At 35.5% G+C, this 17496-nt stretch overlaps 1 protein-coding gene and 1 non-coding gene across 4 annotated transcripts in view; one reads left to right on the top strand and one right to left on the bottom strand.

Moving 5' to 3' along the window:
• LOC119601311 (mitogen-activated protein kinase-binding protein 1) overlaps nucleotides 1–17496 on the top strand; it is an 81661-nt gene that overhangs the window by 57814 nt on the left and 6351 nt on the right. Inside the window, exons 3-11 of one of the 3 annotated variants that reach the window (XM_037952152.1) lie at nucleotides 6968–7211; nucleotides 7270–7899; nucleotides 7964–8692; nucleotides 8756–9752; nucleotides 9822–10005; nucleotides 10075–10373; nucleotides 10447–10592; nucleotides 10782–10826; nucleotides 14354–14465. In XM_037952152.1, coding sequence (XP_037808080.1) covers nucleotides 6968–7211; nucleotides 7270–7899; nucleotides 7964–8692; nucleotides 8756–9752; nucleotides 9822–10005; nucleotides 10075–10373; nucleotides 10447–10592; nucleotides 10782–10826; nucleotides 14354–14465 — 3386 coding nt within the window. Of the gene's footprint in view, nucleotides 1–6967; nucleotides 7212–7269; nucleotides 7900–7963; nucleotides 8693–8755; nucleotides 10006–10074; nucleotides 10374–10446; nucleotides 10593–10781; nucleotides 10827–14353; nucleotides 14466–17496 lie in introns of all 3 variants that reach the window. The other 2 variants (XM_037952150.1, XM_037952151.1) reach the window with 2 other exon arrangements.
• Nucleotides 13873–13943, bottom strand: Trnag-gcc. The gene has a single exon. It is a non-coding gene; the product is annotated as a tRNA-Gly (tRNA).

A 17496-nucleotide genomic window follows, 5' to 3' on the forward strand; every position in this document is an offset into this window, starting at 1 on the left:
CAGTCAACTGGCAATGGAAAATAAAAACTTAAATTTATACTACACCCATACATACATATTTCCCAGTAGTTTTATAAGGAATCAATGTTTTTTTAAAGGACTGATTTAATCTACAGAATTGTGTTTCTATAACTCAGAATCGTATGCACAAAAAAGTCAATTATGTAAGTGACTCTAAGTAAGCAAGATGGAAAACAATCGCCACTTGAATGAGTCTAAGTAATCTAAAAAGAAATCACTTTCAACCTAACATTATAAAGTGTTCTATAGCTTGGTCACCAGTGGAAGTAAATCTGAGTCAATTAAATTTCTCTTTAGATACCTAAACTGCAGGGTCATTTACTCACACACTTATACCAAAACACACTTAAACATACATTAAAATATACATAGTTACATATGTATGTATACATATAATAAAGCATAGGACACTACACACAGATTTCAGTTCAAGTTTTCTAGGCCGGACATAAACTCGAAGAATAAACTGAAAAAATATGTGAAAACTAAACTAAAAGGACCAAAGTGAATGTAAATATGTGTAGGCAAACCATAAGAGAAGAACAAAATAAACAAAAAAATATCCTTGAATATTTTAACATTATGATGAGTGTTCAAAAGAGAACTTTTTTTGCGAAAAAATCTTGTCCAAATTTCACAAATACAAATATAAGTTGAGGCAGAAATTGTAGTTTTTTTTAGGGTACAATTGCAAGATTTTGAGTACAGTTGTTTTTAAAGGAAAGTGTGATGCAGTAGCACTTTTAAATTATCAGTGGCCAACAGAAGATTATAGTCCGGAATTGGATTTTGCTTAAGATTAGGCTTTCAATGGGGTGTCGAACAGTTTGCCGAATACAAAATACAAAAGTTAGAATCGTATCTTTATCATATCAAATCAGAATATCTTAGTCTACATACTTGTAGTCATATGAATATATTGGATTGGTCTCTTATTCGATACTTGTGAAACAGTCCAGATCATAAAAAGCTGTATCCAAAATTATTCTGATCAATTATTTCTATACCTTCAGCTTCCTCGCTTAACCTGCAAAAGACCGGTTTGGTATTGTGCCAAATACTTAAACAGTGCTTCGTTAAAAACACTATAAGGGAACTTAGACATTTTGTGATCTTCACATCAAGTCTTTGCTACAAGGACTCAAAATAATTTCAGACCCCAAAATAATATGTTTTAGTATCAGTTCCGTTGTTTTCAAAATCTTTCTGATCACCGCCTGAAAAACAATTGGATCTGCCTGTAAGTACAGCTTATCGGATCCAACCCAATCGTTACTCCATTCTATTGGAGGTGTCTCACCGTTGTTCAAAGTCGAAATTCCGCTGTAGATCTTCTTCGTACAGAATTTTTGTGTACTTAGTCCCCCGAGGGCATGTTACCTTGACCCTATCTTGGTGTGATTGCAGTCCTCTAGCCTGTCGGGACTATAAACTCAGCCTTTCCTTGAAATGATTTGACATGAGGTCGAACCAAAGAACCACATAATCTTGTACTAAGGGTGGCCAGTTAGTTGAGATTCCTTCGGGATCCACGTAGTGGCTATGGTTTAAACCCAAATTCGCGGGAAGAGAAATTGTCGGTTAAAGGACTGGTGCACGGTGGAACCTACAATTCGGGATAAGTTCGATGCTGTTGCCGAAGTCAACAGATACCCCACAGAGGAGTGACTGTGGGTTTAAGCGTTGAAAATGAGTTGGTGTTAAGTGTATATGATATAGGATCAATGTAGGGGTATACGGATCTCACCCGCCGTATACCTAGAGTGAGTGTTTCGGATGTTGTTCTCTATGAGTGTGTCAGATGAATGGGAAGTGTGTTAGGTTGAATGATGATGGATGAAAGGCATCTTATACAAGTGCTACCATTGAATTTTCCTTCCTTGTCCAGGTATGTTCAGGGAAAAGTCTGTTCATACCAGATTTACCACAGTGTGTTCTCTGTGAGTAAGACCAAAGTCCTCGGCTTATTTAGTGGATTCGTGTTTCGGTCTACCGAATAGGACTCTAGGTGCTTTTACCAACTTGAGAGAGGCCTCCCCATCTGCGTGGTTGTAAACGGAAGTGATGCTTTTGCATCTCGGAAGTTAAGTAACGGTTCAGCAATGGTCACCCAGTGGATAAAAAAGGTCACCGTAAAGCAATTCGACATTCAGTAAAACTAAACAATTCGTCTTAAATAAAAAGTAACCTTCCTACCTTTGGTATCAAATAGAGTAGAGGTTATGGAACACTACCCTTTAGCGTCGCCTAGTAATAATTTCAATAAAACCTTAAAGATTGTAATACAATTATCTCACTATTAAACTAATATGTTGTTTAAATTTTGGGTTAAAAGTACACATTTTGTTGGTACCCTTAGTCATTTTAATGTTCCATCCCTGAACAGTGCCATACAAAATACTACATTAAGTATTTAACAAGGATTGTTATGATGGTGTAAATGTGATACTTTCCCTTTTAATGAGTGATGCTTGTTAGGTTTAGCACTTTATATGTATGTAGGTAGGACCATTGATAAATCATTTAAAATAATTGTTAAGATTTTATAGTACAAAAATAATTGGCTTTTACTGAATTGATTTTTCATTCTCGTAGACTCCATTTCGATAAAATTTTAAACAGATCTACTTATGTCCATCTGTAGTTTTGACGGCACTAGTCGAGTCAATCGATTTTTACTAGACTTGTTTCGAAGTTATAACTGATTTGGTATTGTGCCTTTCAAAAGTTATTGAAGATCTCTGCATTTTTTACGTAATTATCAATTCAACCACTTTAATACATTTATTAGGGGATAGTCAAAGATTTAACATTTTAAATATTTTATATTCTAGAATAGTATATTTTACTTAATATTCAACTCTTTAATACTTAATATATTTATTACTTCTCTTGTTTAATATAAATGTATGTTTAGTAAGTGTGTGTGTGTATGTTTTTATAACATTTTCTTTAGAAAACCCCATAAAACATTTAACTTTTAACCAGTAACTAAAATATAAAAGAAAAGAGTCATCGTCATTATGATCATCTACCAAGAGTTCAAGTATGAATTACAAATGCACGCGTGTATGTTTGAACGTTACAACTATATATAATGTATTATATGGCAGGCAATTTGTAAAAAAAAGCAAAATGTTTCCGCTTTATTTAAATTCACTTTCAGTTTTCATTACAATTTCTTTTTTCTCATTGCAATCTTTCGCATCTTTTAGAAGAAAATAAAAAAAAAAACGTAGTTTCCTTTAATTTAATTATGCCGTCAAGGAAAAAAGCACAAGTTTTCTTTAATTTGTATGAATTTTTATCTAGTGGGAATGTTATGCCAACAAATATTATGTAAACGGGCCAAAAGAAATGAAAGATACAGACAAAATGCTGCAATTTATTGTAACAATTTCCTATGCAAATTTAACAATTTATGGAAATTTTCCATCATATGAAAATGTATTTTGTTACCAAAAATGCGAAATAGAAAAAAATATATATGTATAAATTGAAAAACTACATTTTAGATTATGATGATGATGATGATGACGAGGATGATGTATTATCAAATATACAAAATTCATTTATGCAACCATTCATCTATTTATGTCTGAATTTTACCTTTACACATTAGCTTGCTTATATGTGTGAAAAAATCTGGCTCTAACAAGCGTAAATATATAAATATTTTCTAAGATGAAAATTTTCAATATTTCAAAGTATTAACACGAAATAAAAATAACAAAAAATGTTTTTTGATGTCTTGAAGTCCACCCATTTTTTCTCAAATATTCTCATTAATGTCAAAGCTCTTTGTGCAAAATTTGAGGATTCTACCTTTAATCGTTTCTCTAAAATATGAATTTTTGTATTTAATTAATATAGGAAGTACCACGCCCCCTATTGCTCGCCCACCAATTTATTATCCAAATGTTCATAAGAATGTCGAAGTTCTTCTTGCAAAATTTGAGGATTATAGCTTTAGTAGTTCTTCAGATATACGCATTTTTGTATATAATTAGGATATAGGAGATGCCATGCCCCCTATTGCTAGCCCCCAATTTAGTACCCAAATGTTCATAAGGATGTCAAGGTTCTTCGTGCAAAATTTGAGGATTCTAGCTCTAGTATTTTCCCGGATATACGAATTTTTGTATTTAATTCATATAGGGCCTGTTGTGCGCTCCTTATCATGAAAAAAAGGGGGAACTAAAAGAATTATTTTTCAGTGTTCAGAAACTCAGTTTCCTGAACATAATTCCTAAGAATCTTCCAATCAGTGTTAGTCAGGAATGTTATTTCCGGAATAACATCACTTCCAAGATACTTGGATCTAACTTCGACGAATGCCTGGCAGTGGCAAAGAAAGTGCTCCAGAGTTTCACTGTCCTCTCCACATGCTCTACATTCGTCTGAATCCGCACGTCCAATTTTGAATAGATGTGCTCGTAGTCCTGTGTGTCCACTCAGAATACGTACCATCATACTAACTTCGTCTTGCTCTCATCAGGGTCACCCCATAGGATCTTCGTGGTTCTATCCACTGTTTTATTATTGCAAGAGGCCTTATGGGATTCTCTCACCCATATTTTTAGTTCAGCTTTTGTTGCGTCGAATGTTTTTGCGTTTGTCAGGTTAACTGCCTCGAGCTCCCTTCCCTTTAAAGCTATTACATTCGCCCTTTCGTTACCGGCTACTCCCGTGTGGGCTGGTACCCATATGATGTGAACCTTACCTCTGGGAGAGTATTCAGTTAAAGCTTTCTTACAATCCAATACGGATTGACATTTCATAAAAATGTCGAAATACTTTGTGCAAAATTTGAAGATTCTATCTTTTGTAGTTCCTCAGATATGCGAATTTTTATATTTAATTCATATAGAAGATGCCACGCCCCCTATTGCTATAGTTTTTCATCCACTTAAGTCTGAGAGCCTTGATTACGTATCATCGTTTTGATATTTTCATAAATAAATTGTGTGTAGTTAATCGTTATAAGTGTATAATTTATATCGTGTACAAACTTTATAATCCAAACAAAATATCTCTCTTAACATATGACACTATATAACAGATATCTTTTTTAATCTCTATAATATAAAAAATAACGTAAATATCATAAAAAAGTTTGGCATTTTACTACACAAAATTGTTTAGTACTCTACACTAAACTATTAAGTACTTTAAGTGACCTATGTGACGAACGGCAGGAATGGATTTTCTCGACGAACCAGTAATGGATTGTTTTGATTTAAATATACTGAATTCGAAGCAAAAAGTACTTTATTTAAGCATAAAAGTATTAGGTTAGGATGAAAAGAGCGCATCCGAAGAAATATACCTAGTACGCTTTCGGACCTTTTGTAAGCTCCTTTATATAGACACTGTAGATAAGAAAAACCTTATATACTCAGTGCTCTATAGAGGTATTATTCTCTGATGTTCAGAATCTCAGTTTCTTGGATGAAATTTCATAGAACGATACCAACCTCGGTTTACCTCATAGGATCTTTCTCGTTCATCGTTGCAAAGGCTTTATGTGATTCTTAATTCATTCCTTGTTGCATTGAACGATTTTGCGTTAGTTAGATTATCTTCTTTGAGTTCGCTTTATGTTGATTATTCCCAATAGTCATGGTGCCTATATGATGCAAAGCTTACCTTTGGAAGAATATTCGGTTAAGTCTCTCTCACAGTCCAATTAGGCCTTATCATCTGATATTGCCCTAAATTACTTCTGGTTATCCTCTATTTATTCTAATCCAGTTTACGAGAGGTATTTCTTCTAATGTTATAAGTCTCTCTCACAGTCCAATAAGGCCTTAGATTTAACTTTATCACCTTATATTGCCAAAATGACTTCTGGCTGACCTCTATTTATTCTAATCCAGTTTGCAAGGTGTACTACTCCTTCCAATGTTATAAGTCTCTCTCACAATCCAAAAACCCTAAGATGTAATCTTATCTCATGATATTGCCCTAAATGACATCCTCTATTTATTTTAAACCAGTTTACAAAGGGTATTTTTTTATAATGCTCCGCTTGACTAATATATTCTATCTGCGATCAGCTACAAATTCTGCCTCGCCTGACGTTTTTGGACCATTTTCTAATAAATAATTTTGTTAATCCCTTGAACTGGCATTCGGTATAACAAATGTTGTTATTTTTACCAAGAAGAATGTATGCTTAAATTTGGCCCCAAAAGCTTCTGAAGTTAGAGTGACCCTATTATTGAAAATTTTAATAAAAGCTTGATTTAAAAGATTCCCGAATATATTTTAAATGTTAATAACACTTGCAGGACTGTTAGATATCTTGGGACTTCGAAGAATCCAATTGAACAAAATTTGTGGGTCTGAAGCTTTCAGATATTGAACAGACCCGCACGTAGTATTTATTTTCAGATATATTTGGGAAATTACCTAAAATCTAAATGTATGTTGGGGCCATAGTGGATCCATAATAATTTTTATATAGAAATAATTGTTCCTATAATAGTTTAATGAGTGATAAACATTTAATTTTCGATTCTACTTGAAATATAATTTAGAAAACCTGCTCAGTGTAGGGTAAAATCTTCTCATAAACGTGTTTGGATTACGTCCTTGTTAAAAGTTTACTTAGGAGTTTTATTTACGTATATAATAAATATATGTGTATGTGTATGTAAATTGAATATGATTTACATATAAATATATATTTTTATGGCAAAAAGTAGCAAAAGATTTGAGGAAATATTTTGCTAAAGTAAAGCACAAGTATAAAAAACATGCTGAGGGATCTAAACGGAAGTGTAATTTCAGGGCAAAGTTTTAAATGTATAATATTAAGCATGATTGGTTTTTAAGAGGATATAAAATAGATATAAACTATTAGCTGTTATATATGATTTACGATTTGGAACATAAAATTAGAAATAATCTTATAAACAATTTAATATTCTTCTATTTGCAGGTGTACAATTGTTTTATTCAATGCCAAAAGACAGACACAGGCCTATTTGGTCAATACCTCCCGCAAAGCATTCACATCGGTAGCATTTTCACGCTGCGGACGTTATGTAGCCACCGGCGAATGCGGCATAAATCCAGCCATTAAAGTATGGGAACTAGAAGCGCCCAATGGCAATCTGGAACAGTGTACAGGCGGTAATGTTATAGCAGAATTTGTTGATCACAAATATGCCGTAACATGTGTGGTAAGTGGAACTATATGGAAATAATTTCTGGAAATTATAAAACTTTCTGTCTTTAAAGGCCTTTTCACCCACTGGTAAATATTTAGTATCGGTGGGCTCTCAGCATGACATGATCGTTAATGTATTCGATTGGAAATCGAATTTAAAAATGGCCTCGAATAAAATTAGTTCTAAAGTATCGGCGGTTAGTTTTGCCGAAGATGGTAGTTATTTTGTGACGGTGGGCAATCGTCATGTCAAATATTGGTATTTAGAGGGAGGACGTAAATACAAAGACCCCATCCCTTTGATGGGTCGTAGTGCCATATTGGGAGATTTACGCGACAATGATTTTTGTGCTGTGGCTTGTGGTAAAGGTGTCACCGCCGAAAGTACATATGCCATCACACGTCAGGGACACTTAGTGGAGTTTAGTTCACGGCGTTTGTTGGATAAATGGGTACAGTGTCGTACGACGAATGCCAATTGTATAACTGTCAATGGACAATTCATATTGGTCGGTTGTGCTGAGGCTATAATACGTATCTTCAATGCCACCACCTTGGAATATGTAACCACATTGCCGAGAACACATTATTTGGGTGTTGATGTTGCTCAGGGTATACATATCAATCATATAATGACGGTACCACCACATGCTAAATATCCCGATTGTATTGCAATGGCATACGATGAGCAGAGGTCTAAGGTTAGTTCAAAAATAACAATTTATTTCTTTAATTGCCAAATATTTTAACTCTTGTTCTTTATAGGTTACCTGTGTTTACAACGATCATTCTTTATACATCTGGGATATGCGAGATATAAAACGTGTGGGCAAATCACATTCCTTTCTCTATCACTCCACTTGTATATGGGGTGTTGAAACTGTGCCATACAATATGGAACGTGAAATGTCACCCACTCTGCCCGAAGATTCTTTTGTGACCTGCTCTTCCGATGACACCATACGTGTGTGGGGTCTAGAGGGTTGTGCCAACAATGAAATCTATCGCAAAAATATCTATTCAAAAGAACTACTCAAAGTTGTCTATATCGATGACGAAATGAATTTCATTAAAGACTTGGAAATTGTGAGCGATAAAAGTGCTCCCATACCCAATTCCAGTTATGATGGACGCAACGGTGTACGTTGCATTAAGATAAGTCCAGAACTACAGCATTTAGCTAGTGGTGATCGTAGTGGTAATATACGCATTTATAATTTAAACAATTTAAAGCTGATCACAACAATAGAGGCTCATGAATCGGAGGTTCTGTGTTTGGAATATTCAAATGAGAAAATCGAACGTAAACTGTTGGCCAGTGCCAGTCGTGATCGTTTGATTCATGTATTTGATGTGGCCCAGGACTATAGACTACTGCAAACGTTAGACGATCATTCGTCTTCGATCACGTCTATTAAGTTTGTAGGCGCCGGTTTAAATTTCCAAATGATATCGTGTGGTGCTGACAAATCTATTATGTTTAGAACGTTTCAGGTGAGCACTTTATATACAAATAAGCTTTCAATATTATGTTAATATTTTAACTCTAATGCGCAGGGTAATATTTTCCTACGAGGTACTCATACATCTGGCAAAACTACTCTGTACGACATGGAAGTTGACTCGAATGCCAAACACATACTCACAGCTTGTCAAGATCGCAACATACGTGTCTATGGCACTCAGAATTCAAAACATACCAAAACCTTTAAGGGTTCCCATTCTGATGAAGGTAGTTTGATTAAATTGAGCCTGGATCCGAGTGGCATTTATGTGGCCACTTCTTGTACGGACAAGACTTTGGCCGTCTACGATTATTATTCCAATGAATGCATGGCTCGCATGTATGGGCACAGCGAATTGGTGACAGGCCTTAAATTTACCAACGATTGTCGTCATTTGATTTCGGCTAGTGGTGATGGTTGTGTTTTCGTTTGGCAAGTGCCACACGATATGATTGTTACTATGCAGGCTCGCTTATCGCAACAGAGATTACGCTCTGGTCATGCTCCTATTCCCAGGCCTTTATCGGCTGCTTTAGTGGCGCCCGAAGGCATAATAGTGGAGTCACCCACACCCGATATTGATGTTGCTCACAAATTCTCTTTATCGCCCAGTATTTTGCAAGGTGATGTGCCTCTAACACCTGGTTATAAACTCTCAGATGTGGGTCAATTGCCACAATGGGCCAAGCGAAAAGCTGGAGCTGCACCAACAGCTGCAGCAGATAATGAACCGTCTGGCCTCAATATACCCTCCACTGCTAATTCATCCTCTATGACTAACTTAAGTTCTTCACCTAGCCAGGCTGGTTTGGCGCAAAGACCCCGCAATCGTTGGGCTCAACGTGGACAAATAGATGCCGACACTCTCACCGACATACGCTCCAACTCGGAGAGTCCTCTAGGGAGTGTTTCGACAACAGCCGGTATAGGACCAGGCTTGCATGGCAGCGGTTTGGGTAATACGCAGACATCGGACTATAATAGTGCTTCCTCCAAGGACATCATGTACAATCAGACATATTTAAGTGAAGACTCATCAATAGATTCAGGTATGGAAACAAGGCGAGAATTGAAATTTATAGGCAGTAATAATACTGGTACCGTACCCACCGTAACAGCCACGGTAGCGGGAGCAAATCGTAGCTCTGCAACACTGGTGGCCGATAAACGTAAGCCTGGCCTTCGTTTCGATACCATATCCAATAATGATCACGATGGCGACATAGAAGATATATCGGATGGTGAGAGGACTAGTTCGGATCATGGAATGTTCTACAACAACATATCACCCAGTACACCCACGTGAGTAGCAGTCTAGAAATTTATGTAAAATCATAAGAAAACTGTAATAATGAATACCCCTTCTTACAGAGATTTCAAAGTAACCGCCATGAATGAAGAGGAACTAAGAAAATCTGTCAGACGGCAGAAATTCGAGAAAGCTGGCCTAACCTTAAGTGGTAATGGTTCACATACAGCTAGTACTGGTACGGGCACAGGCACATCGGATACAGAAGATGAAGGCTCTACACCCAGTGCTGATAATGCCGATCGTTCATTGGCCTCAACGCTGGGTGGCAGTTCAGAAAGTATACCACAAGCATCAAGTAGCTTTCTGCAAGCCGCTCTACCCGATGGTCCTGGTAATCTGCTAGAAAGAGGCAGTACTAGTAAGACTTTTATTATAAAAAACAAAATTTTCCATAAAACAATTTATAATTGTTGGGTGTGTTTAATTTTCAGGTCGCCGCAGCATAAGTGCCAAACATAATAATGAATCAGGCAAACCTGGTAGTTCCGCCCCGCCCACTATAACTAAATCTTATACCAGCACTAAAAAGGAAGAGCTATTGAAAGTCATTAATGAAGCTAAACAAAAATTGGAAAATGTAAGTTGAAAAAGGGCTTTATAGTTCAGATTTTTTGGCGATTTTGTTTTTTAATTTTTATTATTTTTTTTCTTATTATTTGTGTGTCTGGTGTTTTTTTATACACTTTATTTAAATATTTATTTTTTCCTTAAAAAAAATATTTATAATGTGACTGTCTGTCGGTTCATTTGTGTATATGATGTTTAGGGTTCACGTAAAAATGGTGTTAAAAAGTTAAATGCCATACCTGAGGTGAGCACACTGTCTACAAGTAGTTTTGTTATTCTCGGGCTTTTTCTCATGCAATTCACGCTTTGAAAATCGTTTAATCGTAATTGCTTTCTACCATTTTTAACAGAATTTATTCATGATTTCTAATAACATTTTACATTTAATGCCGTTTATTTTCTAAGAATTTCAAAATTCTTTTTAAATTTGCCAACTAACAAAAAGTTTCAGAACAAATGTGTTCTATTAAGTTTTGAATAATTGCTTTTTCTCACTAAACGCTTATCGATAAAAACATACATAATTATCGATAGTTTATTTATAAGTTTTAACAGATAACATGTCATAAAATATTTAAAAATATAAAAAATTTGTTGTGAATAGGTTGTATCCTTGATTTTACTAATTCAAGTTGTAAGCCTTTCTTTATATACAAGTTTTGATATAATTCTTCTTAATACATGGAAAGTATTCATTACCACATAGGAATAAGAAAATTAAGTTCTTGTACCCTAATACTAGTAGGTGTAGACATTGAAAATAAATGCCAAACTAAATTTTAGGCGCTTTTATTGTGAAACATTGCTTTGATATAAATTTATTCAAAATATTGATTAAAGGCCGTAGCTTTTTCCAACATATGGATCCTGTATCAAATAAAATATGTATTTTTTGGAAACCAAGAACGATTCGAGACAAATTCGGATACTCTGCTCTATAGTAAACCGTATTGCTTTTTTAATAGTCTGACAGTGCGACTATTAGAGAATACACCTTCTCAACAATTCAAGAACCCATTACTAAGAAGGAATTTTTAGAAATTTATATCATTAGAACCAAAAAGTTATGGAATTGTTTATAATAAATCTTCTAGGCGCAATTCATATCTGAGGGGGATTTTATTACTCCATATAACTGTTCCAAATTATACGTTGTCTGTATTAACTGCGTTAATAAGTTATACCTCATATTGAGGCTACGTTTTGACTGGTGTTGACCATAAAATACTTAGACTATATTCTGGTGAAGACTTTTTAAAGTATCCAGCAACCTAAATGAAGATAAAGGTCGACTGAAATATTTTCGTTCATCTTTCGTATGTAACTCTGGTAGTTATGTGTCTCAACTGCTAATTTGAACCGCTAAATGGTTCTGTTTTCAGCTCAACTACTAGGGATTAATATTGAGAAAAACTGACTCAAATCGATTTTGAGAAGTTTCATAACTTACATGTATGTATTCTATGGAATTATTAAAGATTCAATGTGTCAAAGAATTCTATATTACATTAATACTCTAGAAAATAAATTCAAATAATAGCGACATCATAAGTTCCACGTTTACTATTTAAGAATCTAAAACTTCTAAAATATTCCTTTGATAACTCACGCCAAAAATGTTCACCCCGAGACCAGTCTATGCTTTTTATGCTCAATCTGTCAACTTTAAAATAAAGGTAAACCTGTGCTATATCTTCGGTCTTCTTCTTACCATACCATGGGTTAGGTTAAGAAGAGTTATGCACGATAGACAGAAGCAACTCCACTCGGAGACCATAAGGTCCATTTTGATTCTTTTCATAGAAAGTGATGATCCAAAGATAAAGAAACAAAACGGAAGAAAAACAAGAAAAAACAAGTAAGAAAGTATAGTCGAGCGTGGCCGACCATATGATACCCTACACCAGTTATGAATATTAAATGTGATTTATTTTTCATAATATCTCATTTATCTTCAATATTCCCTTGTTCCGATACATTTAAGCAATTTATGGATGAAAAACTAATTTTCTGAAAGAGGCTTTATATGGGGGCTAGGGGCAAATATGGACCAAGCCCGATAAAATTTTGTGAATATATTTATATTTACATAATATTTTATTGTGCTGAATTTCATCGCGATATTTGTGTTTATAAGTTAATTTGGGACATTCAAGTAATTTTCTGAAGGGGACTTTGTATGGTAGCTGGGGTCAAATTGGGCCCGATCTTTATGAAATTTGGCAGGGTTATCAAGACTTCTATAAAACTTAGTTGTGCCGTATTTTATCGATATATCTGTATATTTAACATAATTATGAGCTCAGAAGCCCTTTTCGGGCGGTTCTGTTCTATGGGTGCTAGGTGAAATAATGGACCGATTTTAACCATTTTCAATAGGCTTCCTTGGGTCAAATAAAACGTGCGTGCCAAATTTCATCCAATTATCTTGAAAATTGCGACCTGTAGCTTGCGCACAAGGTTTACATGGACAGCCAGCCAGACGGACGGACGGACGGACATAGCTTAATCGACTCAGAAAACGATTCTAAGCCGATTAATATACTTTAAGGTGGGTCTAGGACGAATATTTTTATATGTTACAAACATCAGCACAAATCCAATATACCCTCCCCACTAAAGTGGTGTAGGGTATAAAAACATAGGTAAAGGGGAAAGATGAATGGAAACAGTCAAGGGTTTTCAACTCAGAAAATTTACCGACTCGATTCCCTATGAAAGTCGATAAAATGACCAATTCCCCTGATAAAATCAGTCTACGAGGTTTAAGTCCCGTAATTTTTCTTAGTTCGTCGTGCTATTTCAACCTGAGATTCTGACAGTGGTAAATTACATGCTTGGTCGTATGCTGTTCCTTAGCATCTTTGCATAACCTGCAATAGTACAGTATATTACTACCCCACTTACTGACAAAAGTCCTAATTGAACAAGGTCCCGTTAGCATACCTATCAAAATCCTTATTCCTTATCCAGTCATATAAATATCTTAGTGGTAATCCTATTTAGTGTTGCCAATAAGGCTTTTGATATTTTGCAATGCATTCTAGTATTCTATGTTATAACGTATCAACGTAGGACTCGATAGGTCGAAACCTGATGTGGAATTTTGTAAAAATTTGCTAAATTAATAATGCTTAGAGGAAAAGTGACATTTTCATGAAAAAAGTATTTGAAAAGGTTTTAATTAAATGATTGTTTTTATTAGTATGCTTATTTTATCAAAATACTTATAACATTTAACTTTTTTAAAATAAATCTTAAATAAATCAAAAAACAAAACAAAATTGTATTGCATCGGCCGGGAATCGAACCCGGGCCGCCCGCGTGGCAGGCGAGCATTCTACCACTGAACCACCGATGCTTGTGATAGACTTGCAATGTTTTAAATACTAATTGATACTTCATATGTAGTCTTCACTAACAAACCAGTTGGGGGACTATAAGCACACACATTTATTTGGTGCGCATACACCAATTCCAACTGATAACAAACATTCATACATACCATGTAGCTGAAAAGTATTAAACTAAAAATAGCATGGAAGATAAACCATACAAATATAATATTTATATTAAAATTAACCCTAAAAAAGCCATTAAACAATATGGGTTCCTCCACGCATATACTACTAAAATGTTTGAATATTTAAAATAAAGCAATTAACTTTTTAACCAACCATTTCTTATATAAAACCTAACTTGAATAATCTAAATTAATAACATTTACTTAAAATTTTTATAATTTTGTTTATAATAAATTTTATTTTCAAGGTGGGCTATCGATCTTTGCGTGGTAGTCACAGTATCTCAGATTTAAGTTTGGCTGGAAATTTAGATGGTTCCCGTTCAGCTTTATCAGCAGCAAATCGTTATGCTAAAACGGGTAAGTTTTCTAAAGTAAAATAACATTTCTTTAGTTTTGAAATCTTATTAGATTTTGAAAGTAAATGGCTTTAGCTTAGTTTAAATACTGTATTGAATAATATGTTATAACAAAAACAATTTTAAAAAACATAACTTAATGCTAATTCATATCTTTCTTTTACGCTCTTCCCCCTTTTACTACATGCTGCCCAATTTTGAATAATAATAATATTACTTAATTATATGTTCTTTTAAAATTAATGCTAAAATTTGTGTAATTTTGTCCTTAATTATAATTACTAATCTAAAGCTTTAAATCCTAACATTGACAATTCACAGTATATTAGTGCCACTAGTACAACGACAGATAAGCCGATTTATGCCGATCGGACTCCGCCAAATTATTATTCACCACCACAACAACCAGCACTACCACCATCGCAACCTCAACAGTATTTCTTCAATTGCGCTGCTCCCAAGTCAGTGCTCCAACAAAATTGTCAAGCAATGCGTAAAGTTCAGCAACATTATCCGCCCTATCCTCATCATGTGGGTGTTCATCAAATACACCCCCCACCCGGTGTGCCCTTTATGGGTCCCTCCAATTCAAATAAACCGTCTGCTAATCAAAAAACCTTTACTAGTTCCACATTACCGGCAAATAGTCAAGCTGCTCGAGCCAAACGTAATCCGAATGGCAATAATAGACGTACACCTAGCATTTTGAAACATTATAAATCGTGTCCCGTTTCGCCAGTTCACGAGGAGGTTGAGTGGTCCTCGGACAGTAAAAGCATCATTATAACCGAACCCAAACGTCATTCAGTATATGCTGATGATGCTCGCACTATTCTCGATATGATACAGGCAGATACTGAGAAAATGATAGCTGAAATCACGAAAAAATATGGTGATTTAGATGATATAGGAGTAGATGTTTATGATCATGCCTCCGGCACTAGACATTCTCAAATTGTGGCTTCGAAATCGGTACCCGAAAATTTAGCCACACAACGTAGTAATCTGCCTATGGCTCAGAAAAGAGATATAGCTTTTACACCCGAGGGTGCCACCAGCCCTCGAGGAGTTAAACAACCTTATGTGCCACTGGCTCCCAAACATTCCTTTTCAGAGTTTTATGTTTATCAGGAAATATATCAATGTGAACGTAAGGTCTCTCTATCCGATATTCTAAATGACAATCCAGAACAAATGGCAGAAGCTAGACGTCTGGAAGAGGCCAGATTCTTAGAGACTCAAAGACACTCATCGGCCTCTTTCTTCCTAACATCGAATAATCCTTTCAATGTCGACCGAAGTCAAGAATCTTTGTTAACTGAAGAGTTCCTAGACGATGCCAGCTATTGCAATAGCATGGAAAGTATATTGTCAGATGAGAGCGATTGCAAGAGTGCTCCTTTAGTAGACATGGTCGACAAACCCCAACCACCTATACCCCGGCATGCAGGTTTAAGAAATTTCATTATACATGGTCCCACATCGACAATTGCAGCCGCTCAAATGGTTTCCAAATCTTATGGCTCTAGTCCCAATGCTTATGGCAGCTTCGACTACTACATGCAACAGCGTCATCTACCAAGCGCCGCCTCCAACGTCTCACCCTATGCAAGTTTTGATGTTTCTAGTTATAATATAGAAAAGATTAAGACAAACGAGAAAAAGAAATCTATACCACCAAAACCTATACCAACCTCAAAAACATATCCTAAGTTATCAGAATCCTCTCTTAAACATCCTACTACCAACTCCACTAAGGTTTCCGACGATATACCCACTTCAAAATATAAAAATCAACAGTACAGTTCAGGCGTTAGTAAAAGTATTAGTTCAGATTTTGCTCAGCAACGTTGGCAACGTAACTCGAATCCTATGCAGTCAGAGAAAGAATGCTACAATGATAAATTATTCCAAAAGAAAGTGGTAAAGGAAAAACCTCCTATACCCGCCAAACCAGAAAATCTTAAATCTACCTTGACTTCCACAGTGGAAGCAGTGCAGAAATTGCAGGTTAAGGAACCGTTAAAGAAGTCCTGCTCCTTTGAAGTGGATACTTCAGATATACGTTGTCACTCACGCACAGCTAGTGTGGTAAGGAAATTTGAGAGAAATTTACAAAAGTTTGAAAGAGAAAAGCAAGCAGAATTGCAAGTCCAAAAGAAGAAAAACAATGAAGCTAGGCAAATGAGACCTTCGGTAAGCTCAGGAGCTTTGGCCACACAAAGTTGTTTGAAAAAGGTATCAAAATTTGATAACTCTCCCTCAAGGCGGGCCACCTCGATGAGACAAAAAGAAAGACCTAAAATTTCCGTACGTTTTAATACAGTATCACAGATAAAATACACACCCAGCTCGAAAAGAAATAATGCTAATAACTCTTCTCTAACCACTACTTGTCCTCTAAACGATATCAATCTGAATGTATCACCACCCCTGGGTTCTAGTCTTCCTAATGATTATGGTGAGAAAACCTTTGAAATGTTTATAACCGAAAATGGTAATGATGAACATGATAACATGACCATGGATAGTTTGAAACTTTATACTAAGCCCACTCTGCAGGCTGTGGTCGATGAAATCAAACAGGAAAGAGAAAGAGACTCGAAACATAAGAAAAACTTGGCTAACAAGGAGATAACACAAAATCCCGTACACGACACCTCCACTACTAACCAGTGTAAAAATATAGCCAAACAAATTGATGTTATACAGAAACTAATCGAAATGGAGGAACGTAAATTAGAACAGATAAGACAGGCCACCGAATCACGCATGCGTCCCTTTGAGTGCGATACCAAACAAAGAGGTTATGTGAAATCTCTTACCATGAATTTTGATATGCTAGCCAAAGGCATTGAGAAGGATATAGAAAACGAACAGAGACGTATTTTAGCCGATAGCTCGGATTCGGATCTGTGTGCTTATGCACGTCACATCAAACGTAACGTCAGTCTTCCCGATGTCTTGGAAAGTACAGAATCTTATAATTTCAATAAGAAACTAATGCAACACGTTCAATTAGATTGTGATGG

This window comes from Lucilia sericata, unplaced genomic scaffold, assembly GCF_015586225.1.
Source record: "Lucilia sericata isolate MDLA Ls3-8-SP2 unplaced genomic scaffold, ASM1558622v1 Contig000154F_arrow, whole genome shotgun sequence".
Taxonomy (NCBI): Eukaryota; Metazoa; Arthropoda; class Insecta; order Diptera; family Calliphoridae; genus Lucilia; species Lucilia sericata.